At 39.0% G+C, this 26,967-nt stretch overlaps 1 protein-coding gene across 3 annotated transcripts in view; it reads right to left on the bottom strand.

Moving 5' to 3' along the window:
* Positions 1–26,967, bottom strand: part of ITGA11 (integrin subunit alpha 11) — a 245,237-nt gene that overhangs the window by 63,419 nt on the left and 154,851 nt on the right. For all 3 annotated transcript variants that reach the window (XM_053718501.1, XM_053718502.1, XM_053718503.1), the window contains 2 exons: positions 12,667–12,765; positions 9,687–9,763 (listed from right to left, as the gene is read on the bottom strand). In XM_053718501.1, coding sequence (XP_053574476.1) covers positions 9,687–9,763; positions 12,667–12,765 — 176 coding nt within the window. The remainder of the gene's footprint in view (positions 1–9,686; positions 9,764–12,666; positions 12,766–26,967) is intronic.

Genomic DNA, 26,967 nt, shown 5'->3' with positions numbered 1-26,967 from the left:
GGTGGGCAGCCCATCGCTGGAGAGGGAGGGATCGCTATGCTCAAACAATATTTAACAGGAGGGAGGAAGGGATCCAAGCTACTACAGCAAAGGGATTTAGAGGGGGGATTGGGGCCACTACACTACAGTAACATTTTTTATGAATAAATTCATTAAAAAATAAATAAAATAAAAGTATATAAATTAGCTATAAACTAAGATAGCAGAGACCCTTAGGAAGGGGAGGGTTAAAGACCTGTTTGGGAGGAATCAGGGAGGTGGAACGGTAAAGGGGGAGCCTACACTTTTTTCTATTGAGATTTGTAGTTATTACAGCATATTAAATGTGTTTATACACAACAAAAACAAAGTTGTAGCATGTCTAGACCATTATTAGTGATTACAAGATTTTGGATATGTTCATGAGCAAGGTATACAGAGTTGCAGATAAACCAATACCCTGGAGAAGGATAAACATAAAGTAAATTCTTTGGTCCGTAAGATAAATAATTAACTTAGCTAAAGAGACTGTATATTTTGAATCAGAAGAATACAATGAAATATATACAGAGAAGCAGTTGTGCTGAACAGACTAATATGAAATCTCATTTTTAAATAGGATTGAGATACCTCCCAAACTTCGCTGGGTCACTCTTGTACCCGGGTCAAAGGATATGATACTGGGTAAGACCATTAATGAAAAGCACGCTCACTCTTGGACCACTGATAAGAGAAAGTGATTAGCATCAGATGTTTAATAGTGGGTGGGTAGAGGGCTGATGAATTAATATTTATATTCTGGAGTTAAATCCTAAGGGTGAACATATAACATTCGACATGCAACATTCGAAAAACGGCACGAATTTTAACACATTCGTTCGTTCAAATCGAATTTCGAATGTTTACATAACATTCTAACATTCGATTTTCGAATGTTTGGTTTCGAATTTTACGATTACATTTGAAAATATTCTTTTCGCAAAATTCGAATTTAGATTGTAATAGTATTTCTAATGCTTTTTCTTTAAATGTAATATTCGAATTATGCAATATTCGAATTCGAAAAATTCGAATTTATATTCGAATTCGAAAAATTCGAATTTATATTCAAATTAGAAAAATTTGAATTTATATGTTTGTAATAGTATTTCTAATGCTTTCTTTAAATGTAATATTCGAATTATGCAATATTCTATATGGAAACATTCGAAATGATATATTTGTATCTATTATGTATCAATTTACTAGATTCCAGCCCTACCACATGAACTATTGAACTTCTGAATAGTATTTGTTAAATAGAATGTTAAATTCGAAATTTCGAATGTGGACATTCGATATAATTATAAACATTCGAATTCGAAAGTGACATTCGAAAACTGTAAATAACATTCGATTTTCGAATTTTTAAGAATATTCGTTCTTATCGACATTCGGATTTAGAATTCGAATTTCGGTAATAACATTCGTTCTACATTCGAAATTCGAAAATTTACACATTCGCCCATCCCTATCTAGCATAGATTTAAGTCAGCTGCATGTAGCTTTGTAGTGTGTGATAGCAAAGATAAAGACATAGGAGAATAATATTTGAAGCTCTTGTAACCAGCTGGGATATAATGCCTGTGTGAACTATGAAATGGGTAGTATTATGACAAGGGATTATTTTAGTATGCTGATTACTTGTACTTATAGGGGTTGTAGTATAGGATATTAGGCCTGCAAGAAATAAAATATATGTCCTCATTAAGTATAGTTTATGAAGAAGAGCATGAGTAAATCGCTGTTGTATATCTGTGCATATTTATATGGTCAACTATTGGGACCAGGAAACATACCCAGGAGCATTAATAGAAACACATTTACAGTATAACAATAAAAGGAAACCCCAAGAGCCCATAACAACATATCAATGGAAGGACTAGGCTGTATACTTTTTATGTACAAATAACAGGGGCCTATGGCTAACAGGCAATTAAGCGTGCTGCAATGATTACATTTTTTTTTTTTTAATTAATAAAAAAATAAAAAGTGCTAAAGCTTCAACCTGATGGTGGTGAAGAGTGTGTGTGTGTGGGGGGGAAGCTGTTTGAGAGGGATCAGGGAGGTGGTGGTGGGATAATATATATATTATAATACTATTACCCTTGCTTAATTACAGTCCTGGAAGCGGCAATGTCCCAATGATAGTGCACATAAGAGCAAAGGTTCATTGCCAGCCTCCAACAAGCATATATAGTAATATGGCTCCACAACACTAATATAAAAGCAATGACTTTCATTGCAGAGTTTGATCCAAAAAACAGCAGCAACATTTTGGGTAATTCACCCTTACTCATGCCATACAATCATACAATGTACACATCTCTTGTTACATTTATATTAAATTTAAAAATCAGCAATTTTATTTCATATCATTTCAACATGTACACATAGGGCTCTATTTAACAAGCTCTGTACGAGCTTGATTGCCTCTGTTTCTGGCAAATCTTCAGACTCGCCAGAAACAGCAGTTATGAAGCAGTGGTCACAAAGACCCCTGCTCCATAACCTGTCCGCCTGCTCTGAGCAGGCGGACAGACATCGCCAAAAATCAACCCTCCGAGTACGATCGGGTTGATTGACACCCCCCTGCTGGTGGCCCATTGGCCGCGAGTGTGCAGGGGGCGGCGTTGCACCAGCAGCTCTTGTGAGCTGCTGGTGCAATGCTGAATACGGTAAGCGTATTGCTCGCCGTATTCAGCGAGGTCTGGCGGACCTGATCCGCAGTGTCGGATCAGGTCCACCAGACCTTGATAAATATGCCCCTTAATCTTAACACCACCACCTAGTGGCTCCCAATATTTATGCAACTCCTAACACTACCTCTAATAAAATAATCAACAGATATTAGAGAGTGCAATCCCAATCTTACTTCTTTTCAACAGCCACCTATGATGGTGTTTAATAGTAATCTGAAGGATTTTTTTAGTTAAGACCAATCTATAAAGTAGTAAGAAATCAGAATTGGGCTACATAACTGATAAGAATGTTGGATGTTATCCTTGTCTGGTAGAACATATAAAATAAGAGATTATTTTACATGTGGATCTAGTCATGGGGTTTATTTAATCAAATATTTGTGCTCCAAGATCTGTATTTGAGAGACTACTAGGAAAGCAAGTGAACATATAAAGGAGCACAAGTCCAATATAAGATGCAAAAATGTAGAGGCTCCTGTATCATCACATTACATAGAGGCAAGTAATTCTATTAGTCAGTATATATGGCAGATCATAGATATAACCTTTGTCTACAGGATAGATATTAATACATTTCTTAGAGGTAGTGTTAGGAATTGCATAAATATACTGCAAGCCACTAGGTGGTGTTGTTTAGAGTATATTGTCACGGATACCGGGCTGCAAGGGTTAAACTCCTACCCCCTACTACCTTACCCCCTTTCGTTTATTGGCAGTTTTGGGCTCCTCAGAGCAACCACAATCCCCCAGACCTTTTCTTTTGTGAGAATTTGTGTGTGATCCTGATCTTGAAAGAGCTGCTTATCTGACCGACCTATCCCTCTCCGGCCGGCCAGGCCCCTGGATCTACTGGCCAGCCGCCGCACCCAGCATCCTCCGGAGATCTTTATCTCCGGCTGCTTCAGTGGCCCCTTGCCCCAGAACTCCGATATTTTGGAGACGGGTACCCTGTGGGGAGGATAAGATGTGGGCCAATTGCTGTAGGTGAGCTCCCTAGGGAACTGGGGTTTCCGAGCCCTACTCAGCAGACCTCCCTTCGGCTGGCCAGCCCCATGGAACTGCCGGCCGGCCACAGCAGCTCGGATTCCTGGTCCCCTTTACCTCAGGCCGCTCCAGCAGCCCCTCGTACTAGAGCTCCGCTCTTTTAGGGATTGATACCTCTCAGGGAGGACTAGAGGTGGGGTGATCCAGGGGTGAGCCCTCTTAGGAACCGAGGGTTTTGGACCTCCCCTCAATATCCATTTCCCAGAGGTCTTCCCAGTGTACGCTGGGCCCATAACTCCAACCCCCAGTCATAAATCAAGGCGCTTTTTGGACTGAAGCAACTGGGGATCAAGGGCTTTCCAATGACACCCTGGAAGTGTTGCCGCTTTTTCGGGATCACCCCAAATGCACCCTCCCTGTACCGCTGGACATTGGGGGCCATTGGACATTATAGTGGTGCTGGTGCCAGCCTGTCTGGTGGGGCGGGAATGGCGGGAGATTTGGGGGACTGATAAGGCTCTTATCAAGATCAGTTTGTGTATAAATGTTGTGTGTTTTCCCAATAAAGTGTACTTCTTGTTTCACCTAAATGCTAGTCTGTCTAGTTATTTGGGTGGGAACTGCTATAATCACTCTTCTCCACTACCTAGTGGCATAGTCCAGGTGTTGGAAGATTCCTTTGGCGGAGTTACCCAGTCTTGGTGGCCAGATCCCGTCACATATATGTTGAAATTATATGAAATAAACTTGTTGGTTTTAACATGTAATATAAATGCACCAGGATGGCATGAGTAAGGGTGAATAACCTGAAATGTTACTGCTGTTTTTTGGATCAAACTCTGCAAGAAAAGTCATTGCTTTTATATGAGTGATATGGAGCTATATTACTTTAAATCAGGGTTCCTTAAACCACTTGTTGGGACCCATTACTGGGTCGCCACACAATGTTTTCTGGGTCGCGAATTGTGTGTGATATGTGAGTGTGCGTGATGTGTGTTGCACAAAAGTGTGTGTGTTGTATGAGTGTGTGTGTGATGTGTATTGCACAAGAGTGAGTGTGTGGTGTGTGTATGGGTGTTGTATGAGATTGTGTGTTATTACCTTTTACAACACTTTCAAGTTTGACTACAATCAGGAATAAAGTATGCACACATTTTATTTGCTTTGTTAAAAATGGCAGCTATCTCATTATACATTATTTAAACAAATTTCAGACCAAGCATAACAATAGGGTTGCAAAAGTACGTGATATCATGAAACTGGGTCTTGGGAAAAAAGTTTCAAGAACCCTGCTTTAAATATTATTACTCTTACCAGTTAATTAACCCCTTTACTGCCAGGAATTTCAGAAGTGTGGTACGCAGCTGCAATTAGCAGCCTTCTAATTACCAAAAAAAACAATGGCAAAGCCATGCATGTCTGCTTTTTCTGAACAAAGGGGACTCCAGAGAAGCTTTTATATACATTTGTCTTTTGCCTGCAGTAGTTGTGTGTAAATAATTTTAGAGTGAGAAAACCAAAGTTTGTGAAAATATCTTGGTTTGTCTACTAAAAAACATAAATATAATATTTAGATAGGTAAAAAAACAAAAAAAAAAACAAGACTCTATTTCTGTTTAAATGGAGTGATAGCAAAAATGCTAAAACTTCTCTGGTACGTTGGGCCAGTTTTTCTCTATAATTCCAGGTCCTATTGGGGTTAAATAACTAATGTACAATTTAAAAATACATCTGCATATTATTTTTAGGCTAATATATGCTTTTAATACATCATCCTCTCATCTTTTTTTAAACTGACTTTAAAACAAGATAATGACAATTCACCACATATAGGCCTAGATTTAGAGTTCGGCGGTAAAAGGGCTGTTAACGCTCCGCGGGCTTTTTTCTGGCCGCACCATAAATTTAACTCTGGTATCGAGAGTTAAAACAAATGCTGCGTTAGGCTCCAAAAAAGGAGCGTAGGGCATTTTTACCGCAAATGCAACTCTCGATACCAGAGTTGCTTACGGACGCGGCCAGCCTCAAAAACGTGCTCGTGCACGATTCTCCCATAGGAAACAATGGGACTGTTTGAGCTGAAAAAAAACCTAACACCTGCAAAAAAGCAGCGTTCAGCTCCTAACGCAGCCCCATTGTTTCCTATGGGGAAACACTTCCTACGTCTGCACCTAACACCCTAACATGAACCCCGAGTCTAAACACCCCTACCCTTACACTTATTAACCCCTAATCTTCCGCCCCCGCTATCGCTGACCCCTGCATTACAGTTTTAACCCCTAATCTTCCGCTCCGTAAACCGCCGCAACCTACGTTATCCCTATGTACCCCTAATCTGCTGCCCTAACATCGCCGACCCCTATGTTATATTTATTAACCCCTAATCTGCCCCCCTCAACGTCGCCGACACCTGCCTACACTTATTAACCCCTAATCTGCCGAGCGGACCTGAGTGCTACTATAATAAAGTTATTAACCCCTAATCCGTCTCACTAACCCTATCATAAATAGTATTAACCCCTAATCTGCCCTCCCTAACATCGCCGACACCTACCTTCAATTATTAACCCCTAATCTTCCGATCGGAGCTCACCGCTATTCTAATAAATGTATTAACCCCTAAAGCTAAGTCTAACCCTAACACTAACACCCCCCTAACTTAAATATAATTTACATATAACGAAATAAATTAACTCTTATTAAATAAATGATTCCTATTTAAAGCTAAATACTTACCTATAAAATAAACCCTAATATAGCTACAATATAAATTATAATTATATTTTAGCTATTTTAGGATTAATATTTATTTTACAGGCAACTTGGTATTTATTTTAACCAGGTACAATAGCTATTAAATAGTTAAGAACTATTTAATAGCTACCTAGTTAAAATAATAACAAAATTACCTGTAAAATAAATCCTAACCTAAGATATAATTAAACCTAACACTACCCTATCAATAAAATAATTAAATAAACTACCTACAATTACCTACAATTAACCTAACATTACACTATCAATAAATAAATTAAACACAATTGCTACAAATAAATACAATTAAATAAACTAGCTAAAGTACAAAAAATAAAAAAGAACTAAGTTACAGAAAATAAAAAAATATTTACAAACATAAGAAAAATATTACAACAATTTTAAACTAATTACACCTACTCTAAGCCCCCTAATAAAATAACAAAGCCCCCCAAAATAATAAATTCCCTACCCTATTCTAAATTTAAAAAGTTACAAGCTCTTTTACCTTACCAGCCCTGAACAGGGCCCTTTGCGGGGCATGCCCCAAGAAGTTCAGCTCTTTTGCCTGTAAAAGAAAACATACAATACCCCCCCCCCCCAACATTACAACCCACCACCCACATACCCCTAATCTAACCCAAACCCCCCTTAAATAAACCTAACACTAAGCCCCTGATGATCTTCCTACCTTGTCTTCACCATGCCAGGTTCACCGATCCGTCCTGGCTCCAAGATCTTCATCCAACCCAAGCGGGGGCTAGACATCCACTGAAGAAGTCCAGAAGAGGGTCCAAAGTCTTCCTCCTATCCGGCAAGAAGAGGACATCCGGACCGGCAAACATCTTCTCCAAGCGGCATCTTCGATCTTCTTCCATCCGGTGCGGAGCGGGTCCATCTTGAAGCAGGCGACGCGGATCCATCCTCTTCTTCCGATGTCTCCCGACGAATGACGGTTCCTTTAAGGGACGTCATCCAAGATGGCGTCCCTCGAATTCCGATTGGCTGATAGGATTCTATCAGCCAATCGGAATTAAGGTAGGAATTTTCTGATTGGCTGATGGAATCAGCCAATCAGAATCAAGTTCAATCCGATTGGCTGATCCAATCAGCCAATCAGATTGAGCTCGCATTCTATTGGCTGTTCCGATCAGCCAATCAGATTGAACTTGAATCGGTTCAGCCAATCGGATTGAACTTGAATCTGATTGGCTGATTCAATCAGCCAATCAGATTTTTCTAACTTAATTCCGATTGGCTGATAGAATCCTATCAGCCAATTGGAATTCGGCGGACGCCATCTTGGATGACGTCATTTAAAGGTACCTCATTCGTCGTTCAGTCGTCGGCCGGGATGGATGCTCCGCGGTGGCGGAGCGAAGAAAGAAGATTGAAGATGCCGCTTCATGGAAGATGCCGCCGGAAGGAAGAAGACTTTGCTGCCGCTTGGAGGAAGACGTCGCCGGAGGAAGAATTCTTCTTTGCCGCTTGGAGGAAGACGTCGCCGGAGGAAGAATTCTTCTTTGCTGCTTGGAGCAAGAAATCGCCCGGATCGGATGAGGAGTTTGGCCCGGTGTGGTGAAGACAAGGTAGGGAGATCTTCAGGGGGGTAGTGTTAGGCTTTTTTAAGGGGGGTTTGGGTGGGTTTAGAATAGGGGTATGTGGGTGGTGGGTTGTAATGGGGGGGGGGGTATTGTATATGTTTTTAAATGCAAAAGAGCTGAATTCTTTGGGGCATGCCCCAATAAAGGCCCTTTTAAGGGCTGGTAAGGTAAAGAGCTTTGAACTTTTTTTAATTTAGAATAGGGCAGGGATTTTTTTTTATTTTGGGGGGCTTTATTATTTTATTAGGGGGCTTAGAATAGGTGTAATTAGCTTAAAAATCTTTTAATCTTTTTTTTATTTTTTGTAATTTAGTGTTTGTTTTTTTGTAATTTAGTTTAGTTAATTTAATTGTATTTTTAGATAGATATTTGTAGTTTATTTAATTTATTGATAGTGTAGGTGTATTTGTAACTTAGGTTAGGATTTATTTTACAGGTAATTGGGTAATTATTTTAACTAGGTAGATATTAAATAGTTAATAACTATTTAATAGCTATTAGACCTAGTTAAAATAATTAACAATTTACCTGTAAAATAAATATAAACCCTAACATAGCTACAATGTAATTATTAATTATATTGTAGCTATCTTAGGGTTTATTTTATAGGTAAGTATTTAGATTTAAATAGGAATATTTTAGTTTATAATATGAATTAGATTAATTTAATATAAATTTAGTTAGGGGTGTTAGGGTTAGATAGAGTTAATATAGTTAATATAAATACTATATTAACTATATTAACCCTAATATAATTAGGGTTAATATAGTTAATATATATAATGTAATAACTATATTAACTATAATATACTTAGGGTTAATATAGATAACATAGCTGGCTGCGGGGTAGGTAGATTAAATTAGGGGTTAATCATTTTAATAGAGATGGCGGCGGTGTTAGGGGCTTACATTAGGGGTTAATAATTTTAATATAGATGGCGGCGGTGTAAGGGGCTTACATTAGGGGTTAATAATTTTAATAGAGATGGCGGCGGTGTTAGGGGCTCACTTTAGGGGGTTATAGATTTAATATAGCTGGCGGCGGGGTACGGGAGCGACGGTTTAGGGGTTAATAACTTTATTAGGTTGCGGCGGGGTACGGGAGCGGCGGTTTAGGGGTTAATAACTTTTTCTATTGTTAGGCTAGTGAGGGGGGATAGCGGATAGAGGGTTAGACGTGTCGGGCTATGTTTAGGAGGCGTGTTAGACAGTGCGGGTGATTTAGACTTTAGTCAGGTTTTGTAGGAGCCGGCAGTTTCTAACGTGGCGCAAGTCACTGGCGACTCCAAAAATCTGTACTTACGCAGATTTCTGGACATCGCTGGTTTGTGAGACTTGCGCCACTTTAGCAAGTGACGGCGCCGCATATTGGATGGCTCGAGTTGCGAGCTAAAACTGCGGGCGACGCGGGTTCCCTCGCTTGCGCCGCAAACTGCGATCTATATTGGATCGCGCCCCAGTCATTTTATAAGATTCAGCTCCAGTTTCGACCCGTTTGGCTCCCTAACTGTGAATATTTACATACCTAGACTCTTCTTTATTACTATACACTTTTCTAAGCAACCTCAGAACCCCTCCTAAAGCAGCAGAATAATGGGCCATATAGATTATATGGATAACCTACCTGCTAGCTGTGAGGTGGATCTGCAGGGATGGGAGAAAAAAAGATTTACTGAATTCAAAGTCCAACCGGAACGCCACCTATCAATGTTCAAAGACAGAAAAGAAACAAATTACAATAACATTATTTCAGGTAATTATCTGATAATTCAGATCAAGATAATATCAGCCTTACCTCACATGCAGCACTCTGGGTTTATATAATAGCCTAGTTTAAATTATTAAAGGGACATTAATCACTAAATATATTTTATATGCATAGCATTGAAGTTATTCTCTTCCTCTCTTTAGTTGTGGGTGCTGCCATGTTGAATAATATCTTTCACTACATTCAAGTGCTGACTTGTTAAAGGAACTCTTCTTCATATATCTGCATTGTAACCTAGGTTCCATAATGGCAGTATCTATGATTAGAGGGGAATGCATGAAATATATTTAGTTTTTAATGTCCCTTTGAATATTGCATAAACAGCTACCTCACAATTGTGTAAATAACAGAACATGCCATAAAAAGAAAGTAGCACAATATGTTAAAAAATGGGGGAAAAGGTTGATAATGCAAAACATGCACCTAATGAAAAATATAAAACTTAGTGTGGAAATATGAAATTTCACACAATTTGCTATTACTAGTACCACAAGAGGAGTGCTACACTGGAGGGTTTTAAACACTGCCAATCTCCACATGTACAGTACAGGCACTGCCAGCATCCCATATGCTGAATTATTTTCTATATAGTATAATCACTGCCAATCTCCTCACATGTACAGTACAGGCACTGCCAGCCTCCCATATGCAGAATTATTTAGTTTATAGTATAATCACTGTCAATCTCCTCACATGTACAGTACAGGCACTGCCAGCCTCCCATATGCAGAATTTTTTTGCTATATAGTATAATCACTGCCAATCTCCTCACATGTACAGTACAGGCACTGCCAGCCTCCCATATGCAGAATTATTTAGTTTATAGTATAATCACTACCAATCTCCTCACATGTACAGTACAGGCACTGGCAGCTTCCCATATGCAGAATTATTTAGTATATAGTATAATCACTGCAAATCTCCTCACATGTAGAGTACAGGCAGGCACTGCCAGCCTCCCATATGCAGAATTATTTAGTATATAGTATAATCACTGCAAATCTCCTCACATGTAGAGTACAGGCAGGCACTGCCAGCCTCCCATATGCAGAATTATTTAGTATATAGTATAATCACTGTCAATCTCTTCACACATACAGTACAGGAACTGCCAGCCTCCCATATGCAGAATTATTTAGTATATAGTATAATCACTGCCAATATCCTCACATGTACAGTACAGGCACTGCCAGCCTCCCATATGCAGAATTATTTAGTTTATAGTATAATCACTGCCAATCTCCTCACATGTACAGTACAGACACTGCCAGCCTTCCATATGCAGAATTATTTAGTATATAGTATAATCACTGCCAATCTCCTCACACGTACAGTACAGGCACTGCCAGCCTCCAATATGCAGAATTATATAGTATAATCACTGCAAATCTCCTCACATGTACAGTACAGGCACTGCCAGCCTCCCATATGCAGAATTGTTTTGTATATAGTATAATCACTGCCAATATCCTCACATGTACAGTACAGGCACTGCCAGCCTCCCATATGCAGAATTATTTAGTTTATAGTATAATCACTGCCAATCTCCTCACATGTACAGTACAGACACTGCCAGCCTTCCATATGCAGAATTATTTAGTATATAGTATAATCACTTTCAATCTCCTCACACATACAGTACAGGGACTGCCAGCCTCCCATATGCAGAATTATTTAGTATATAGTATAATCACTGCCAATATCCTCACATGTACAGTACAGGCACTGCCAGCCTCCCATATGCAGAATTATTTAGTTTATAGTATAATCACTGCCAATCTCCTCACATGTACAGTACAGACACTGCCAGCCTTCTATATGCAGAATTATTTAGTATATAGTATAATCACTGCCAATATCCTCATATGTACAGTACAGGCACTGCCAGCCTCCCATATGCAGAATTATTTAGTTTATAGTATAATCACTGCCAATCTCCTCACATGTACAGTACAGACACTGCCAGCCTTCTATATGCAGAATTATTTAGTATATAGTATAATCACTGCCAATCTCCTCACACGTACAGTACAGGCACTGCCAGCCTCCCATATGCAGAATTATATAGTATAATCACTGCAAATCTCCTCACATGTACAGTACAGGCACTGCCAGCCTCCCATATGCAGAATTGTTTTGTATATAGTATAACCACTGACAATCTCCTCACACGTACAGTACAGGCACTGCCAGCCTCCCATATGCAGAATTATTTAGTTTATAGTATAATCACTGCCAATCTCCTCACATGTACAGTACAGGCACTGCCAGCCTCCCATATGCAGAATTATTTAGTATATAGTATACTCACTGCAAATCTCCTTACATGTACAGTACATGCACTGCCAGCCTCCCATATGTAGAATTATTTAGTTTATAGTATAAGCACTGCCAATCTCCTCAGATGTACAGTACAGGCACTGGCAGCTTCCCACATGCAGAATTATTTAGTATATAGTATAATCACTGCCAATCTCCTGACATGTACAGTACAGGCACAGCCAGCCTCCCATATGCAGAATTATTTAGTATATAGTATAATCACTTTCAATCTCCTCACACATACAGTACAGGCACTGCCAGCCTCCCATATGCAGAATTATTTAGTATATAGTATAATCACTGCCAATATCCTCGCATGTACAGTACAGGCACTGCCAGCCTCCCATATGCAGAATTATTTAGTATATAGTATAATTACTGCCAATCTCCTCACATGTATAGTATAATCTCTGTCAGTCAGGGCATATAAACAGCTCACCTGAACTGCATTACATGTCTACACGTATACAGTTGACCTAAACAACAGCCTCTCACTGACATCCTGTTTGCCCACCTTGGCTTTGGAGCGGAAGAATGGATAGCTGACATTACAGATCTTGTTGAGTGCTGTCCGTTCATTCCTCTTACATTCAATCTTAATATCTGATTCCTCCTGTAAAACACAGTACATTTTAGTTTATCAGCAGGTACAAACACCAGTAACAGAGATCTCAATATATTTGAAACTTGCTATAAAGATGTGATTGAAAACCTAAAGAAAATAATGTTACAAATATAACAGAATTTTGCGCGGAACAAACTTATACACAACAATATGCTAATTTATTATTGCAAATAAATGTTTGGATGATAAAATAATCAGTAAAATTATTTAAAATGGTTAGTTGAACATTTCATGAATTGATAATATTAGGAGGACATTAAAGTAATTTTATATATGCATAGTATAGATAGAATATATCAGAAATTGTATTAAAAAGTATTGAATTGCCAAATAGCTGAAAACAAAAATAATTATTTTTAAGTATTAACCAGTCACAAAGCTGTATGTATTGTGCTAACAAAGGATTAAAACTCCCTCTTTTTACATGTGATATTTGTGGCTCGGCTAAAGTCCATGACCGGCGGCCGAGGTCATGGGACAAAGTTGAGAATTATATATTTAGAACTCCATTATATATTATATTACACAAGAGAAAGTCTTTATGATTATCACTGGATCTGTGATATGATGTTATAATGTTATAGTGTTATAATGTTTTCATTTTATATAGTCACCTATTCGGTATGGGCTATCTTTATCTATTATTTCCCCGACTAATACTACTGTGAGGAGCAGCCAAATATACAGGGAGTGCAGAATTATTAGGCAAGTTGTATTTTTGAGGATTAATTTTATTATTGAACAACAACCATGTTCTCAATGAACCCAAAAAACTCATTAATATCAAAGCTAAATAGTTTTGGAAGTAGTTTTTAGTTTGTTTTTAGTTATTATCTGTGTGTGCAGGTGACTATTACTGTGCATAATTATTAGGCAACTTAACAAAAAACAAATATATACCCATTTCAATTATTTATTTTTACCAGTGAAACCAATATGACATCTCAACATTCACAAATATACATTTCTGACATTCAAAAACAAAACAAAAACAAATCAGTGACCAATATAGCCACCTTTCTTTGCAAGGACACTCAAAAGCCTGCCATCCATGGATTCTGTCAGTGTTTTGATCTGTTCACCATCAACATTGCGTGCAGCAGCAACCACAGCCTCCCAGACACTGCTCAGAGAGGTGTACTGTTTTCCCTCCTTGTAAATCTCACATTTGATGATGGACCACAGGTTCTCAATGGGGTTCAGATCAGGTGAACAAGGAGGCCATGTCATTAGATTTTCTTCTTTTATACCCTTTCTTGCCAGCCACGCTGTGGAGTACTTGGACGCGTGTGATGGAGCATTGTCCTGCATGAAAATCATGTTTTTCTTGAAGGATGCAGACTTCTTCCTGTACCACTGCTTGAAGAAGGTGTCTTCCAGAAACTGGCAGTAGGACTGGGAGTTGAGCTTGACTCCATCCTCAACCCGAAAAGGCCCCACAAGCTCATCTTTGATGATACCAGCCCAAACCAGTACTCCACCTCCACCTTGCTGGCGTCTGAGTCGGACTGGAGCTCTCTGCCCTTTACCAATCCAGCCACGGGCCCATCCATCTGGCCCATCAAGACTCACTCTCATTTCATCAGTCCATAAAACCTTAGAAAAATCAGTCTTGAGATATTTCTTGGCCCAGTTTTGACGTTTCAGCTTGTGTGTCTTGTTCAGTGGTGGTCGTCTTTCAGCCTTTCTTACCTTGGCCATGTCTCTGAGTATTGCACACCTTGTGCTTTTGGGCACTCCAGTGATGTTGCAGCTCTGAAATATGGCCAAACTGGTGGCAAGTGGCATCTTGGCAGCTGCACACTTGACTTTTCTCAGTTCATGGGCAGTTATTTTGCGCCTTGGTTTTTCCACACGCTTCTTGCGACCCTGTTGACTATTTTGAATGAAACGCTTGATTGTTCGATGATCACGCTTCAGAAGCTTTGCCATTTTAAGAGTGCTGCATCCCTCTGCAAGATATCTCACTATTTTTGACGTTTCTGAGCCTGTCAAGTCCTTCTTTTGACCTATTTTGCCAAAGGAAAGGAAGTTGCCTAATAATTATGCACACCTGATATAGGGTGTTGATGTCATTAGACCACACCCCTTCTCATTACAGAGATGCACATCACCTAATATGCTTAATTGGCAGTAGGCTTTCGAGCCTATACAGCTTGGAGTAAGACAACATGCATAAAGAGGATGATGTGGTCAAAATACTCATTTGCCTAATAATTCTGCACACAGTGTAAGCCCTAATGATTATACCTACTTGCCTAACTCAATTTGCCCACTAGATGGCCTCAATGATTTTGTCATCTTTAAATTACTGTACAATATCATTTAATATACTTATGAATAAGCTACATGAGATTTTACATTTGTTTTTTTTCTCAGTAAAAACCTAATTATTCTCCTATACACATTTAAGTCCCCTCTCCCTCTAGTATACTCAGACTATATGGTGTTCAAGCTCTAGTTTATTAACAGAATGTACAGTTCTGGACCTTTTCTCCTTCTGTCTTCGTTTCCTCCTTTTCACTTAAAGGGGCAGTATACTGAAAAATAGTTTCTTTCATGTAATTAGCAAGAGTCCATGAGCTAGTGACGTATGGGATATACATTCCTACCAGGAGGGGCAAAGTTTCCCAAACCTCAAAATGCCTATAAATACACCCCTCACCACACCCACAATTCAGTTTTACAAACTTTGCCTCCGATGGAGGTGGTGAAGTAAGTTTGTGCTAGATTCTACGTTGATATGCGCTCCGCAGCAAGTTGGAGCCCGGTTTTCCTCTCAGCGTGCAGTGAATGTCAGAGGGATGTGAGGAGAGTATTGCCTATTTGAATGCAGTGATTTCCTTCTACGGGGTCTATTTCATAGGTTCTCTGTTATCGGTCGTAGAGATTCATCTCTTACCTCCCTTTTCAGATCGACGATATACTCTTATATATACCATTACCTCTGCTGATTCTCGTTTCAGTACTGGTTTGGCTTTCTACAAACATGTAGATGAGTGTCCTGGGGTAAGTAAATCTTATTTTCTGTGACACTCTAAGCTATGGTTGGGCACTTTGTTTATAAAGTTCTAAATATATGTATTCAAACATTTATTTGCCTTGACTCAGAATGTTCAACTTTCCTTATTTTCAGACAGTCAGTTTCATATTTGGGATAATGCATTTGATTTATTCATTTTTTCTTACCTTCAAAAATTTGACTTTTTTCCCTGTGGGCTGTTAGGCTCGCGGGGGCTGAAAATGCTTCATTTTATTGCGTCATTCTTGGCGCGGATTTTTTTGGCGCAAAAATTCTTTTCCGTTTCCGGCGTCATACGTGTCGCCGGAAGTTGCGTCATTTTTTGACGTTATTTTGCGCCAAAAATGTCGGCGTTCCGGATGTGGTGTCATTTTGGCGCCAAAAAGCATTTAGGCGCCAAATAATGTGGGCGTCTTATTGGCGCTAAAAAATATGGGCGTCGCTTTTTGTCTCTACATTATTTAAGTCTCATTTTTCATTGCTTCTGGTTGCTAGAAGCTTGTTTTTTGGCATTTTTTCCCATTCCTGAAACTGTCATTTAAGGAATTTGATCAATTTTGCTTTATATGTTGTTGTTTTTTCTCTTACATATTGCAAGATGTCTCACGTTGCATCTGAGTCAGAAGATACTACAGGAAAATCGCTGTCTAGTGCTGGATCTACCAAAGCTAAGTGTATCTGCTGTAAACTTTTGGTAGCTATTCCTCCAGCTGTTGTTTGTATTGATTGTCATGACAAACTTGTTAAAGCAGATAATATTTCCTTTAGTAAAGTACCATTGCCTGTTGCAGTTCCTTCAACATCTAAGGTGCAGAATGTTCCTGATAACATAAGAGATTTTGTTTCTGAATCCATAAAGAAGGCTATGTCTGTTATTTCTCCTTCTAGTAAACGTAAAAAATCTTTTAAAACTTCTCTCCCTACAGATGAATTTTTAAATGAACATCATCATTCTGATTCTGATAACTCTTCTGGTTCAGAGGATTCTGTCTCAGAGGTTGATGCTGATAAATCTTCATATTTATTTAAAATGGAATTTATTCGTTCTTTACTTAAAGAAGTTCTAATTGCTTTAGAAATAGAGGATTCTGGTCCTCTTGATACTAATTCTAAACGTTTGGATAAGGTATTTAAATCTCCTGTGGTTATTCCAGAAGTTTTTCCTGTTCCTAATGCTATTTCTGCAGTAATTTCCAAAGAATGGGATAAATTGGGTAATTCATTTACTCCCTCTAAACGTTTTAAGTAATTATATCCTGTGCCGTCTGACATATTAGAATTTTGGGACAAAATCCCTAAAGTTGATGGGGCTATTTCTACCCTTGCTAAACGTACTACTATTCCTACGTCAGATGGTACTTCGTTTAAGGATCCTTTAGATAGGAAAATTGAGTCCTTTCTAAGAAAAGCTTATCTGTGTTCAGGTAATCTTCTTAGACCTGCTATATCTTTGGCTGATGTTGCTGCAGCTTCAACTTTTTGGTTGGAAACCTTAGCGCAACAAGTAACACATCATGATTCTCATGATATTATTATTCTTCTTCAGCATGCTAATAATTTTATCTGTGATGCCATCTTTGATATTATCAGAGTTGATGTCAGGTTTATGTCTCTAGCTATTTTAGCTAGAAGAGCTTTATGGCTTAAGACTTGGAATGCTGATATGGCTTCTAAATCAACTCTACTTTCCATTTCTTTCCAGGGTAACAAATTATTTGGTTCTCAGTTGGATTCTATTATTTCAACTGTTACTGGTGGGAAAGGAACTTTTTTACCACAGGATAAAAAATCTAAGGGTAAAAACAGAGCTAATAATCGTTTTCGTTCCTTTCATTTCAACAAAGAACAAAAACCTGATCCTTCATCCTCAGGAGCAGTTTCAGTTTGGAAACCATCTCCAATCTGGAATAAATCCAAGCCAGCCAGAAAGGCAAAGCCTGCTTCTAAGTCCACATGAAGGTGCGGCCCTCATTCCAGCTCAGCTGGTAGGGGGCAGGTTACGTTTTTTCAAAGAAATTTGGATCAATTCTGTTCACAATCTTTGGATTCAGAACATTGTTTCAGAAGGGTACAGAATTGGTTTCAAGATGAGACCTCCTGCAAAGAGATTTTTTCTTTCCCGTGTCCCAGTAAATCCAGTAAAAGCTCAAGCATTTCTGAATTGTGTTTCAGATCTAGAGTTAACTGGAGTAATTATGCCAGTTCCAGTTCAGGAACAGGGGATGGGGTTTTATTCAAATCTCTTCATTGTACCAAAGAAGGAGAATTCCTTCAGACCAGTTCTGGATCTAAAAATATTGAATCGTTATGTAAGGATACCAACGTTCAAGATGGTAACTGTAAGGACTATTTTGCCTTTTGTTCAGCAAGGGAATTATATGTCCACAATAGATTTACAGGATGCATATCTGCATATTCCGATTCATCCAGATCATTATCGGTTCCTGAGATTCTCTTTTCTGGACAAGCATTACCAGTTTGTGGCTCTGCCGTTTGGCCTTGCTACAGCTCCAAGAATTTTTACAAAGGTTCTCGGTGCCCTTCTGTCTGTAATCAGAGAACAGGGTATTGTGGTATTTCCTTATTTGGACGATATCTTGGTACTTGCTCAGTCTTTACATTTAGCAGAATTTCATACGAATCGACTTGTGTTGTTTCTTCAAGATCATGGTTGGAGGATCAATTTACCAAAAAGTTCATTGATTCCTCAGACAAGGGTAACCTTTCTGGGTTTCCAATTAGATTCAGTGTCCATGACTCTGTCTTTAACAGACAAGAGGCGTCTAAAACTGATGGCAGCTTGTCGAAACCTTCAGTCACAATCATTCCCTTCGGTAGCCTTATGCATGGAAATTCTAGGTCTTATGACTGCTGCATCGGACGCGATCCCCTTTGCTCGTTTTCACATGCGACCTCTTCAGCTTTGTATGCTGAATCAATGGTGCAAGGATTACACAAAGATATCTCAATTAATATCTTTAAAACCGATTGTTCAACACTCTCTAACGTGGTGGACAGATCACCATCGTTTAATTCAGGGGGCTTCTTTTGTGCTTCCGACCTGGACTGTAATTTCAACAGATGCAAGTCTCACAGGTTGGGGAGCTGTGTGGGGATCTCTGACGGCACAAGGAGTTTGGGAATCTCAGGAGGTGAGATTACCGATCAATATTTTGGAACTCCGTGCAATTTTCAGAGCTCTTCAGTTTTGGCCTCTTCTGAAGAGAGAATCGTTCATTTGTTTTCAGACAGACAATGTCACAACTGTGGCATACATCAATCATCAAGGAGGAACTCACAGTCCTCTGGCTATGAAAGAAGTATCTCGAATTTTGGTTTGGGCGGAATCCAGCTCCTGTCTAATCTCTGCGGTTCATATCCCAGGTGTAGACAATTGGGAAGCGGATTATCTCAGTCGCGAAACGTTGCATCCGGGCGAATGGTCTCTTCACCCAGAGGTATTTCTTCAGATCGTTCAAATGTGGGAACTTCCAGAAATAAATTTGATGGCGTCCCATCTAAACAAGAAACTTCCCAGGTATCTGTCCAGATCCCGGGATCCTCAGGCGGAGGCAGTGGATGCATTATCACTTCCTTGGAAGTATCATCCTGCCTATATCTTTCCGCCCCTAGTTCTTCTTCCAAGAGTAATCTCCAAGATTCTGAAGGAATGCTCGTTTGTTCTGCTGGTAGCTCCGGCATGGCCTCACAGGTTTTGGTATGCGGATCTTGTCCGGATGGCCTCTTGCCAACCGTGGACTCTTCCGTTAAGACCAGACCTTCTGTCACAAGGTCCTTTTTTTCCATCAGGATCTGAAATCCTTAAATTTAAAGGTATGGAGATTGAACGCTTGATTCTTCGTCAAAGGTTTCTCTGACGCTGTGATTAATACTATGTTACAGGCTCGTAAATCTGTATCTAGAGAGATATATTATAGAGTCTGGAAGACATATTTCTTGGTGTATTTCTCATCATTTTTCTTGGCATTCTTTCAGAATTCCGAGACTTTTACAGTTTCTTCAGGATGGTTTAGATAAAGGTTTGTCCGCAAGTTCCTTGAAAGGACAAATCTCTGCTCTTTCTGTTCTTTTTCACAGAAAGATTGCTATTCTTCCTGATATTCATTGTTTTGTACAAGCTTTGGTTCGTATAAAACCTGTCATTAAGTCAATTTCTCCTCCTTGGAGTTTGAATTTGGTTCTGGGGGCTCTTCAAGCTCCTCCGTTTGAACCTATGCATTCATTGGACATTAAATTACTTTCTTGGAAAGTTTTGTTCCTTTTGGCCATCTCTTCTGCCAGAAGAGTTTCTGAATTATCTGCTCTTTCTTGTGAGTCTCCTTTTCTGATTTTTCATCAGGATAAGGCGGTGTTGCGAACTTCTTTTGAATTTTTACCTAAAGTTGTGAATTCCAACAACATTAGTAGAGAAATTGTGGTTCCTTCATTATGTCCTAATCCTAAGAATTCTAAGGAGAAATCGTTGCATTCTTTGGATGTTGTTAGAGCTTTGAAATATTATGTTGAAGCTACTAAATCTTTCAGAAAGACTTCTAGTCTATTTGTTATCTTTTCCGGTTCTAGAAAAGGCCAGAAAGCTTCTGCCATTTCTTTGGCATCTTGGTTGAAATCTTTAATTCATCTTGCCTATGTTGAGTCGGGTAAAACTCCGCCTCAGAGAATTACAGCTCATTCTACTAGGTCAGTTTCTACTTCCTGGGCGTTTAGGAATGAAGCTTCGGTTGATCAGATTTGCAAAGCAGCAACTTGGTCCTCTTTGCATACTTTTACTAAATTCTACCATTTTGATGTATTTTCTTCTTCTGAAGCAGTTTTTGGTAGAAAATTACTTCAGGCAGCGGTTTCAGTTTGAATCTTCTGCTTATGTTTTTCGTTAAACTTTATTTTGGGTGTGGATTATTTTCAGCAGGAATTGGCTGTCTTTATTTTATCCCTCCCTCTCTAGTGACTCTTGTGCGGAAAGATCCACATCTTGGGTAATCATTATCCCATACGTCACTAGCTCATGGACTCTTGCTAATTACATGAAAGAAAACATAATTTATGTAAGAACTTACCTGATAAATTCATTTCTTTCATATTAGCAAGAGTCCATGAGGCCCGCCCTTTTTTTGTGGTGGTTATGATTTTGTATAAAGCACAATTATTCCAATTCCTTATTTTATATGCTTTCGCACTTTTTTATCACCCCACTTCTTGGCTATTCGTTAAACTGAATTGTGGGTGTGGTGAGGGGTGTATTTATAGGCATTTTGAGGTTTGGGAAACTTTGCCCCTCCTGGTAGGAATGTATATCCCATACGTCACTAGCTCATGGACTCTTGCTAATATGAAAGAAATGAATTTATCAGGTAAGTTCTTACATAAATTATGTTTTTTCCCTTAATGTGTTTACAATTGCTTTTTTTACCAACTGCAGAGTAAAAAATGTATGAAAATTAGCTTTTTAAGTTTTTTGTGTGTATATTAAAGCTCTGATTTTGTGTTTTGAAGCCACAACCTAATACAATGGGTTGAGCTTGTAGTTATAATCAGATCTCATTGCTTTATCACATTGTGCATATACATGTTTCTTTATCTTATATCTGTCCATAAAACAATCACCAGTACTTGGAGAGAACAATGGAAAATCAACATTTTATTACCTTATCTCTGCTATATCCCACTGGGAGTGTAATTTCTTCTGCTGGCTGTGTTTACAAAGCTTATCTATAGCTTGGACCTGCGGCCACAAACTTTCAGAATATGTGGGGATACACATGCTAAATCAACTATTTCAAATGCCAATATAAGGATAAAGGAGCTACTTGTAAACAATTGAATACACTCCAGCAGGTAAAGTGGATCATTGGGAACAAATTAAAGGGGAGAAAATTTTTGAGTAAACTGTCCCTTTAATATTTCTCCTCTTGTGTTATATGCATACTAGAATAGATAATACTAGAAGGTTCATGGGTAGCATTCCCTTACTATAATATAGGATAACTATAATGTATGTTCAGCCTGTATTTTACAGACCTTTTTTGTAATATTGCAGCAAGTTTGTAAATTTTATTTCATGTCTCAAAACAAAATGCAAAAAAACTAAACCTTAATTCATTGTGATCAATAAGGACTAGCTGTAAATTGGTTTGTGCACTGCTCTAAGCAATCATTATATAGTATATAGCTCACAGACAATTTGCAGCACACCTAGTTTAAAGAATTTGACTTCTAGGGCCCGATCCGATATGCCGGCTTTTGCGGGCGACGCCAAATTTTGCATGGGTTTGGTATCACATATACGGCGTAACATAGAAGTTACGCTCGTATATTTCTGCCTTCGGCCGTAGTTTTTTGGCCCATAGACAGGTATACCAAACCCGCGCAGTTTGGTATCCAATATACAGCATAAAGACTTACGTGGCGAAAATGGAGAAATCTTACTCCATTTTCACCTCGCCACAAATTGCAGGCGTAGTAAGCCTTACGCTGAGTATTGGAGCCCCGTAACTCCCTAAACTGCCTGCAAAATAAAACCTAACACCTAACGCATGCGCAATGTCTATCTACCTGTCAACCGCAATCCCCCGCCGCAATCCTTAATAAAGTGTTTAACCCCTAAACCGCTGCTCCCGGACCCCGCCGCCAGCTACATTAAATGTCTAACCCCCTAATGTGATCCCCCTACACCGCCGCCACCTATATTAAAATTATTACCCCCTAATGTGAGCCCCTATTCCGCCGCCACCTACATTAAAATGATAACCCCCTAATGTGAGCCCCTACCCCGCAGCCACCTACATTAAAATGATAACCCCCTAATGTGAGCCGCCACCTACATTAAAATGATTAACCCCTAATATGATCCCCCTACACCGCCGCCACCTATATTAAAATTATTACCCCCTAATGTGAGCCCCCTACCCCGCAGCCACCTATTTTAACTACATTACCCCCTAATGTGAGCCCCCTACCCCGCCGCCACCTATATTAAATTTATTAACCCCTAATCTAATCCCCTTACACCGCCGCCACCTATATTAAAATTATGAACCCCTAATCTAATCCTCCTACACCGCCGCCACCTATATTAAATTTATTAACCCCTAATCTAATCCCCCTACACGGCCGCCACCTATATTAAATATACTAACCACTAAAGCTAAGTCTAACCCTAACAACCCCTAACTTAATTATTATTAAAATAAATCTAAATAATATTAATTAAATTATTCCTATTTAAATCTAAATACTTACCTATAAAATAAACCCTAAGATAGCTACAATATAATTAATAATTACATTGTAGCTATTTTAGGGTTTATATTTATTTTACAGGTAACTTGGTATTTATTTTAACTAGGTACAATAGCTATTAAATAGTTAATAACTATTTAATAGCTACCTAGTTAAAATAATTACCAAATTACCTGTAAAATAAATCCTAACCTAAGTTACAAATACACCTACACTATCAATAAATTAATTAAATAAACTTCAATTGTCTAAACTAAAATATAATTAAATACACTAAACTATATTACAAAAAACCCCCCCACTAAATTACAAAAAATAAAAAAAGATTACAAGAATTTTAAGCTAATTACACCTAATCTAAGCCCCCTAATAAAATAACAAAGCCCCCAAAATAAAAAAAATGTCCCTACCCTAAACTAAATTACAAAAGTAATCAGCTCTATTACCAGCCCTTAAAAGGGCCTTTTGTGGGGCATTGCCCCAAAGTAATCAGCTCTTTTACCTGTAAAAAAAGAACACCCCCCCATTACAACCCACCACCCACATACCCCTACTCTAAAACCCACCCTATCCCCCCTTAAAAAAACCTGTCTAACCCCCAAGTGGTCCTTACCTGTCCTGAAGACCAGACGGAGAAGTCTTCTTCCAGGCGGCGACCTCTTCTTCTTCCAGGAACCAGCCGGCGCGGAGTGGAGGAGTTGAAGACCGATGACCACGGAGCTGAAGACCGTCCTCTCTGGAACTGAAGACCGGCGATGCAGGAACTGAAGATCAGCGACGCTGGAACTGAAGACCGGAGCTATGGAGCGTGGAGGATCCTCTTCATACGATCGCCGCCGTACACTGAATAGGAATTCAAGGTACGCAATTAAAAATGGCGTCCCTTGAATTCCTATTGGCTGATTTGAGCCTTCAAATTCAAATCAGCCAATCGGATGAGAGCTACTTTAATTCTATTGGCTGATTTGAATAGCCAATAGAATAAGAGCTACTGTAATTCTATTGGCTATTCAAATCAGCCAATAGAATTACAGTAGCTGTTATTCTATTGGCTATTCAAATCAGCCAATAGAATTAAAGTAGCTCTCATCCGATTGGCTGATTTGAATTTGAAGGCTCAAATCATCCAATAGGAATTCAAGGGACGCCATTTTTAATCGCGTACCTTGAATTCCTATTCAGTGTACGGTGGCGTTCGTATGGAGAGGATCCTCCACGCTCCATGGCTCCGGTCTTCAGTTCCAGCGTCGCCGATCTTCAGTTCCTGCATCGCCGGTCTTCAGTTCCAGAGAGGACGGTCTTCAACTCCACGGTCATCGGTCTTCAACTCCTTCGCTCCGCGCCGGTTGGTTCCTGGAAGAAGAAGAGGTCGCCGCCTGGAAGAAGATTTCTCCGCCTGGAACAGGACCTTCTCCGCCGGTCTTCAGGACAGGTAAGGACCACTTGGGGGTTAGACTTAGGTTTTTTTAAGGGGGGATAGGGTGGGTTTTAGAGTAGGGGTATGTGGGTGGTGGGTTGTAATGGGGGGGTTGTTCTTTTTTTTACAGGTAAAAGAGCTGATTACTTTGGGGCAATGCCCCACAAAAGGCCCTTTTAAGGGCTGGTAATGGAGCTGATTACTTTTGTAATTTAGTTTAGGGTAGGGACATTTTTTTATTTTGGGGGGCTTTGTTATTTTATTAGGGGGCTTAGATTAGGTGTCATTATCTTAAAATTCTTGTAATCTTTTTTTATTTTTTGTAATTTAGTGTTTTTTTTGTAATATAGTTTAGTGTATTTAATTATATTTTAGTTTAGATAATTGTAGTTTATTTAATTAATTTGTTGATAGTGTAGGTGTATTTGTAACTTAGGTTAGGATTTATTTTACAGGTAATTTGGTAATTATTTTAACTAGGTAGCTATTAAATAGTTATTAACTATTTAATAGCTATTGTACCTAGTTAAAATAAATACCAAGTTACCTGTAAAATAAATATAAACCCTACAATAGCTACAATGTAATTATTAATTATATTGTAGCTATCTTAGGGTTTATTTTATAGGTAAGTATTTAGATTTAAATAGGAATAATTTAGTTAATATTATTAATATTATTTAGATTTATTTTAATAATAATTAAATTAGGGGGTGTTAGGGTTAGACTTTTAGGTTTAGTAATTAATATATTTAATATAGGTGGCGGCGGTGTAGGGGGATTAGATTAGGGGTTAATAAATTTAATATAGGTGGCGGCGGTGTAGGGGGATTAGATTAGGGGTTCATAATTTTAATATAGGTGGCAGCAGTGTAGGGGTTAATAAATTTAATATAGGGTTAATAAATGTAATATAGGTGGCGGCAGGGTAGGGGGCTCACATTAGGGGTAATGTAGTTAAAATAGGTGGCGGCAGGGTAGGGGGCTCACATTAGGGGGTAATAATTTGAATATAGGTGGCGGCGGTGTAGGGGGATCATATTAGGGGTTAATCATTTTGATGTAGGTGGCGGCGGGTAGGGGCTCACATTAGGGGGTTATCATTTTAATGTAGCTGGCGGCGGTGTAGGGGGATCAGATTAGGGGGTTAGACATTTAATGTAGCTGGTGGCGGGGTAGGGGCTCACATTAGGGGGTTATGATTTTAATGTAGCTGGCGGCGGTGTAGGGGGATCAGATTAGGGGGTTAGACATTTAATGTAGCTGGCGGCGGTGTAGGGGGCTCAGATGAGGGGTTAATATATATAATATAGGTGGCGGCGGTGTAGGGGGCTCAGATTAGGGGGTAATACAGTTAATATAGGGGGCGGCGGGGGGCGGCGGGGTCCGGGAGCGGCGGTTTAGGGGTTAATACATTTATTGTTAGGAGTGAGAGGGGGGATTGCTGATAGAGTGGTATACGTGTCGGGCTATGTTTGGGAGGCGTGTTAGACTGTAACGGAAGATTTAATATTTTAGTCAGTTTTTTTAGGCGGCGGCAGTTTCTAAAGTGCCGTAAGTCACTGGCGACTACAGAAATTTGTACTTACGCAGATTTCTGGACATCGCTAGTTTGTCAGACTTACGGCACTTTAGCAACTGCCGGCGCGTATATGTGATAGGTCGCTGTGCGAGCTGAAACTACGGGCGGCGCAGGTTTCCACACTTGCGCCGAAACCTGCGCCGTATATCGGATCGCGCCCCTAGTAAGCAAAATGAAAAATGAATCTATGTTACAATGTGGCTTAATTTTAATTGATTAATTAAATTAATAAATAAAATATATTTTGCTTCCATGTAGCTCTGTATAAATCTCTGCAAAAAGCCTGGTTGTTACGTTTTTTTATTCATGTTTTACAATCCAAATGTAAATGTTATGGTTATCTTACATATGTAATTCTGACCGCTTACCTTACCCACAAAGCCAAACATTGAATATAAGGTTTTTGGCATCTAATAAATTGGAATAGGGGCCGGGCTATGGTTCTCAAGCAGAGATCAAATATTTTAAACAGTAGTATTTAAAAAGTATTTCAGTTGGTATTAAAAAGCAGAATTATGTGAATAATTTCAGCAATAACGAACAATGATAACATAATACAAAAGCATAAAAAACAAATTGGGTAAATCTAATAAAAAAGTAATAAGTTGCATGATTGTGTAACTAAAACCTAAATAGACTAGCAGCTCATATAAATAAATTGCTTTAAAGGGGTATGAAACCTACATTTTTCTTTCATGATTTAGACAGAACCTTTCCAATTTACCTATATTATTATTAAATTTGCTTAATTCTCTTGGTATCCTTTGTTGAAGGAGCAGCAATGCACTACTGGGAATTGGCTGAACACATTGGTTGAGCCATGAGAAGAGGCATATTTGTGCAGCTAACAATCTGAAGCTAGCTCCTGAGCCTGTCTAGGTATACTTTTCAACAAAGGATACCAAAAAA

The sequence above is a fragment of the Bombina bombina genome, chromosome 6 (assembly GCF_027579735.1).
Source record: "Bombina bombina isolate aBomBom1 chromosome 6, aBomBom1.pri, whole genome shotgun sequence".
Lineage (NCBI taxonomy): Eukaryota > Metazoa > Chordata > Amphibia > Anura > Bombinatoridae > Bombina > Bombina bombina.
This window is presented reverse-complemented; position numbering and strand designations above follow the sequence as displayed.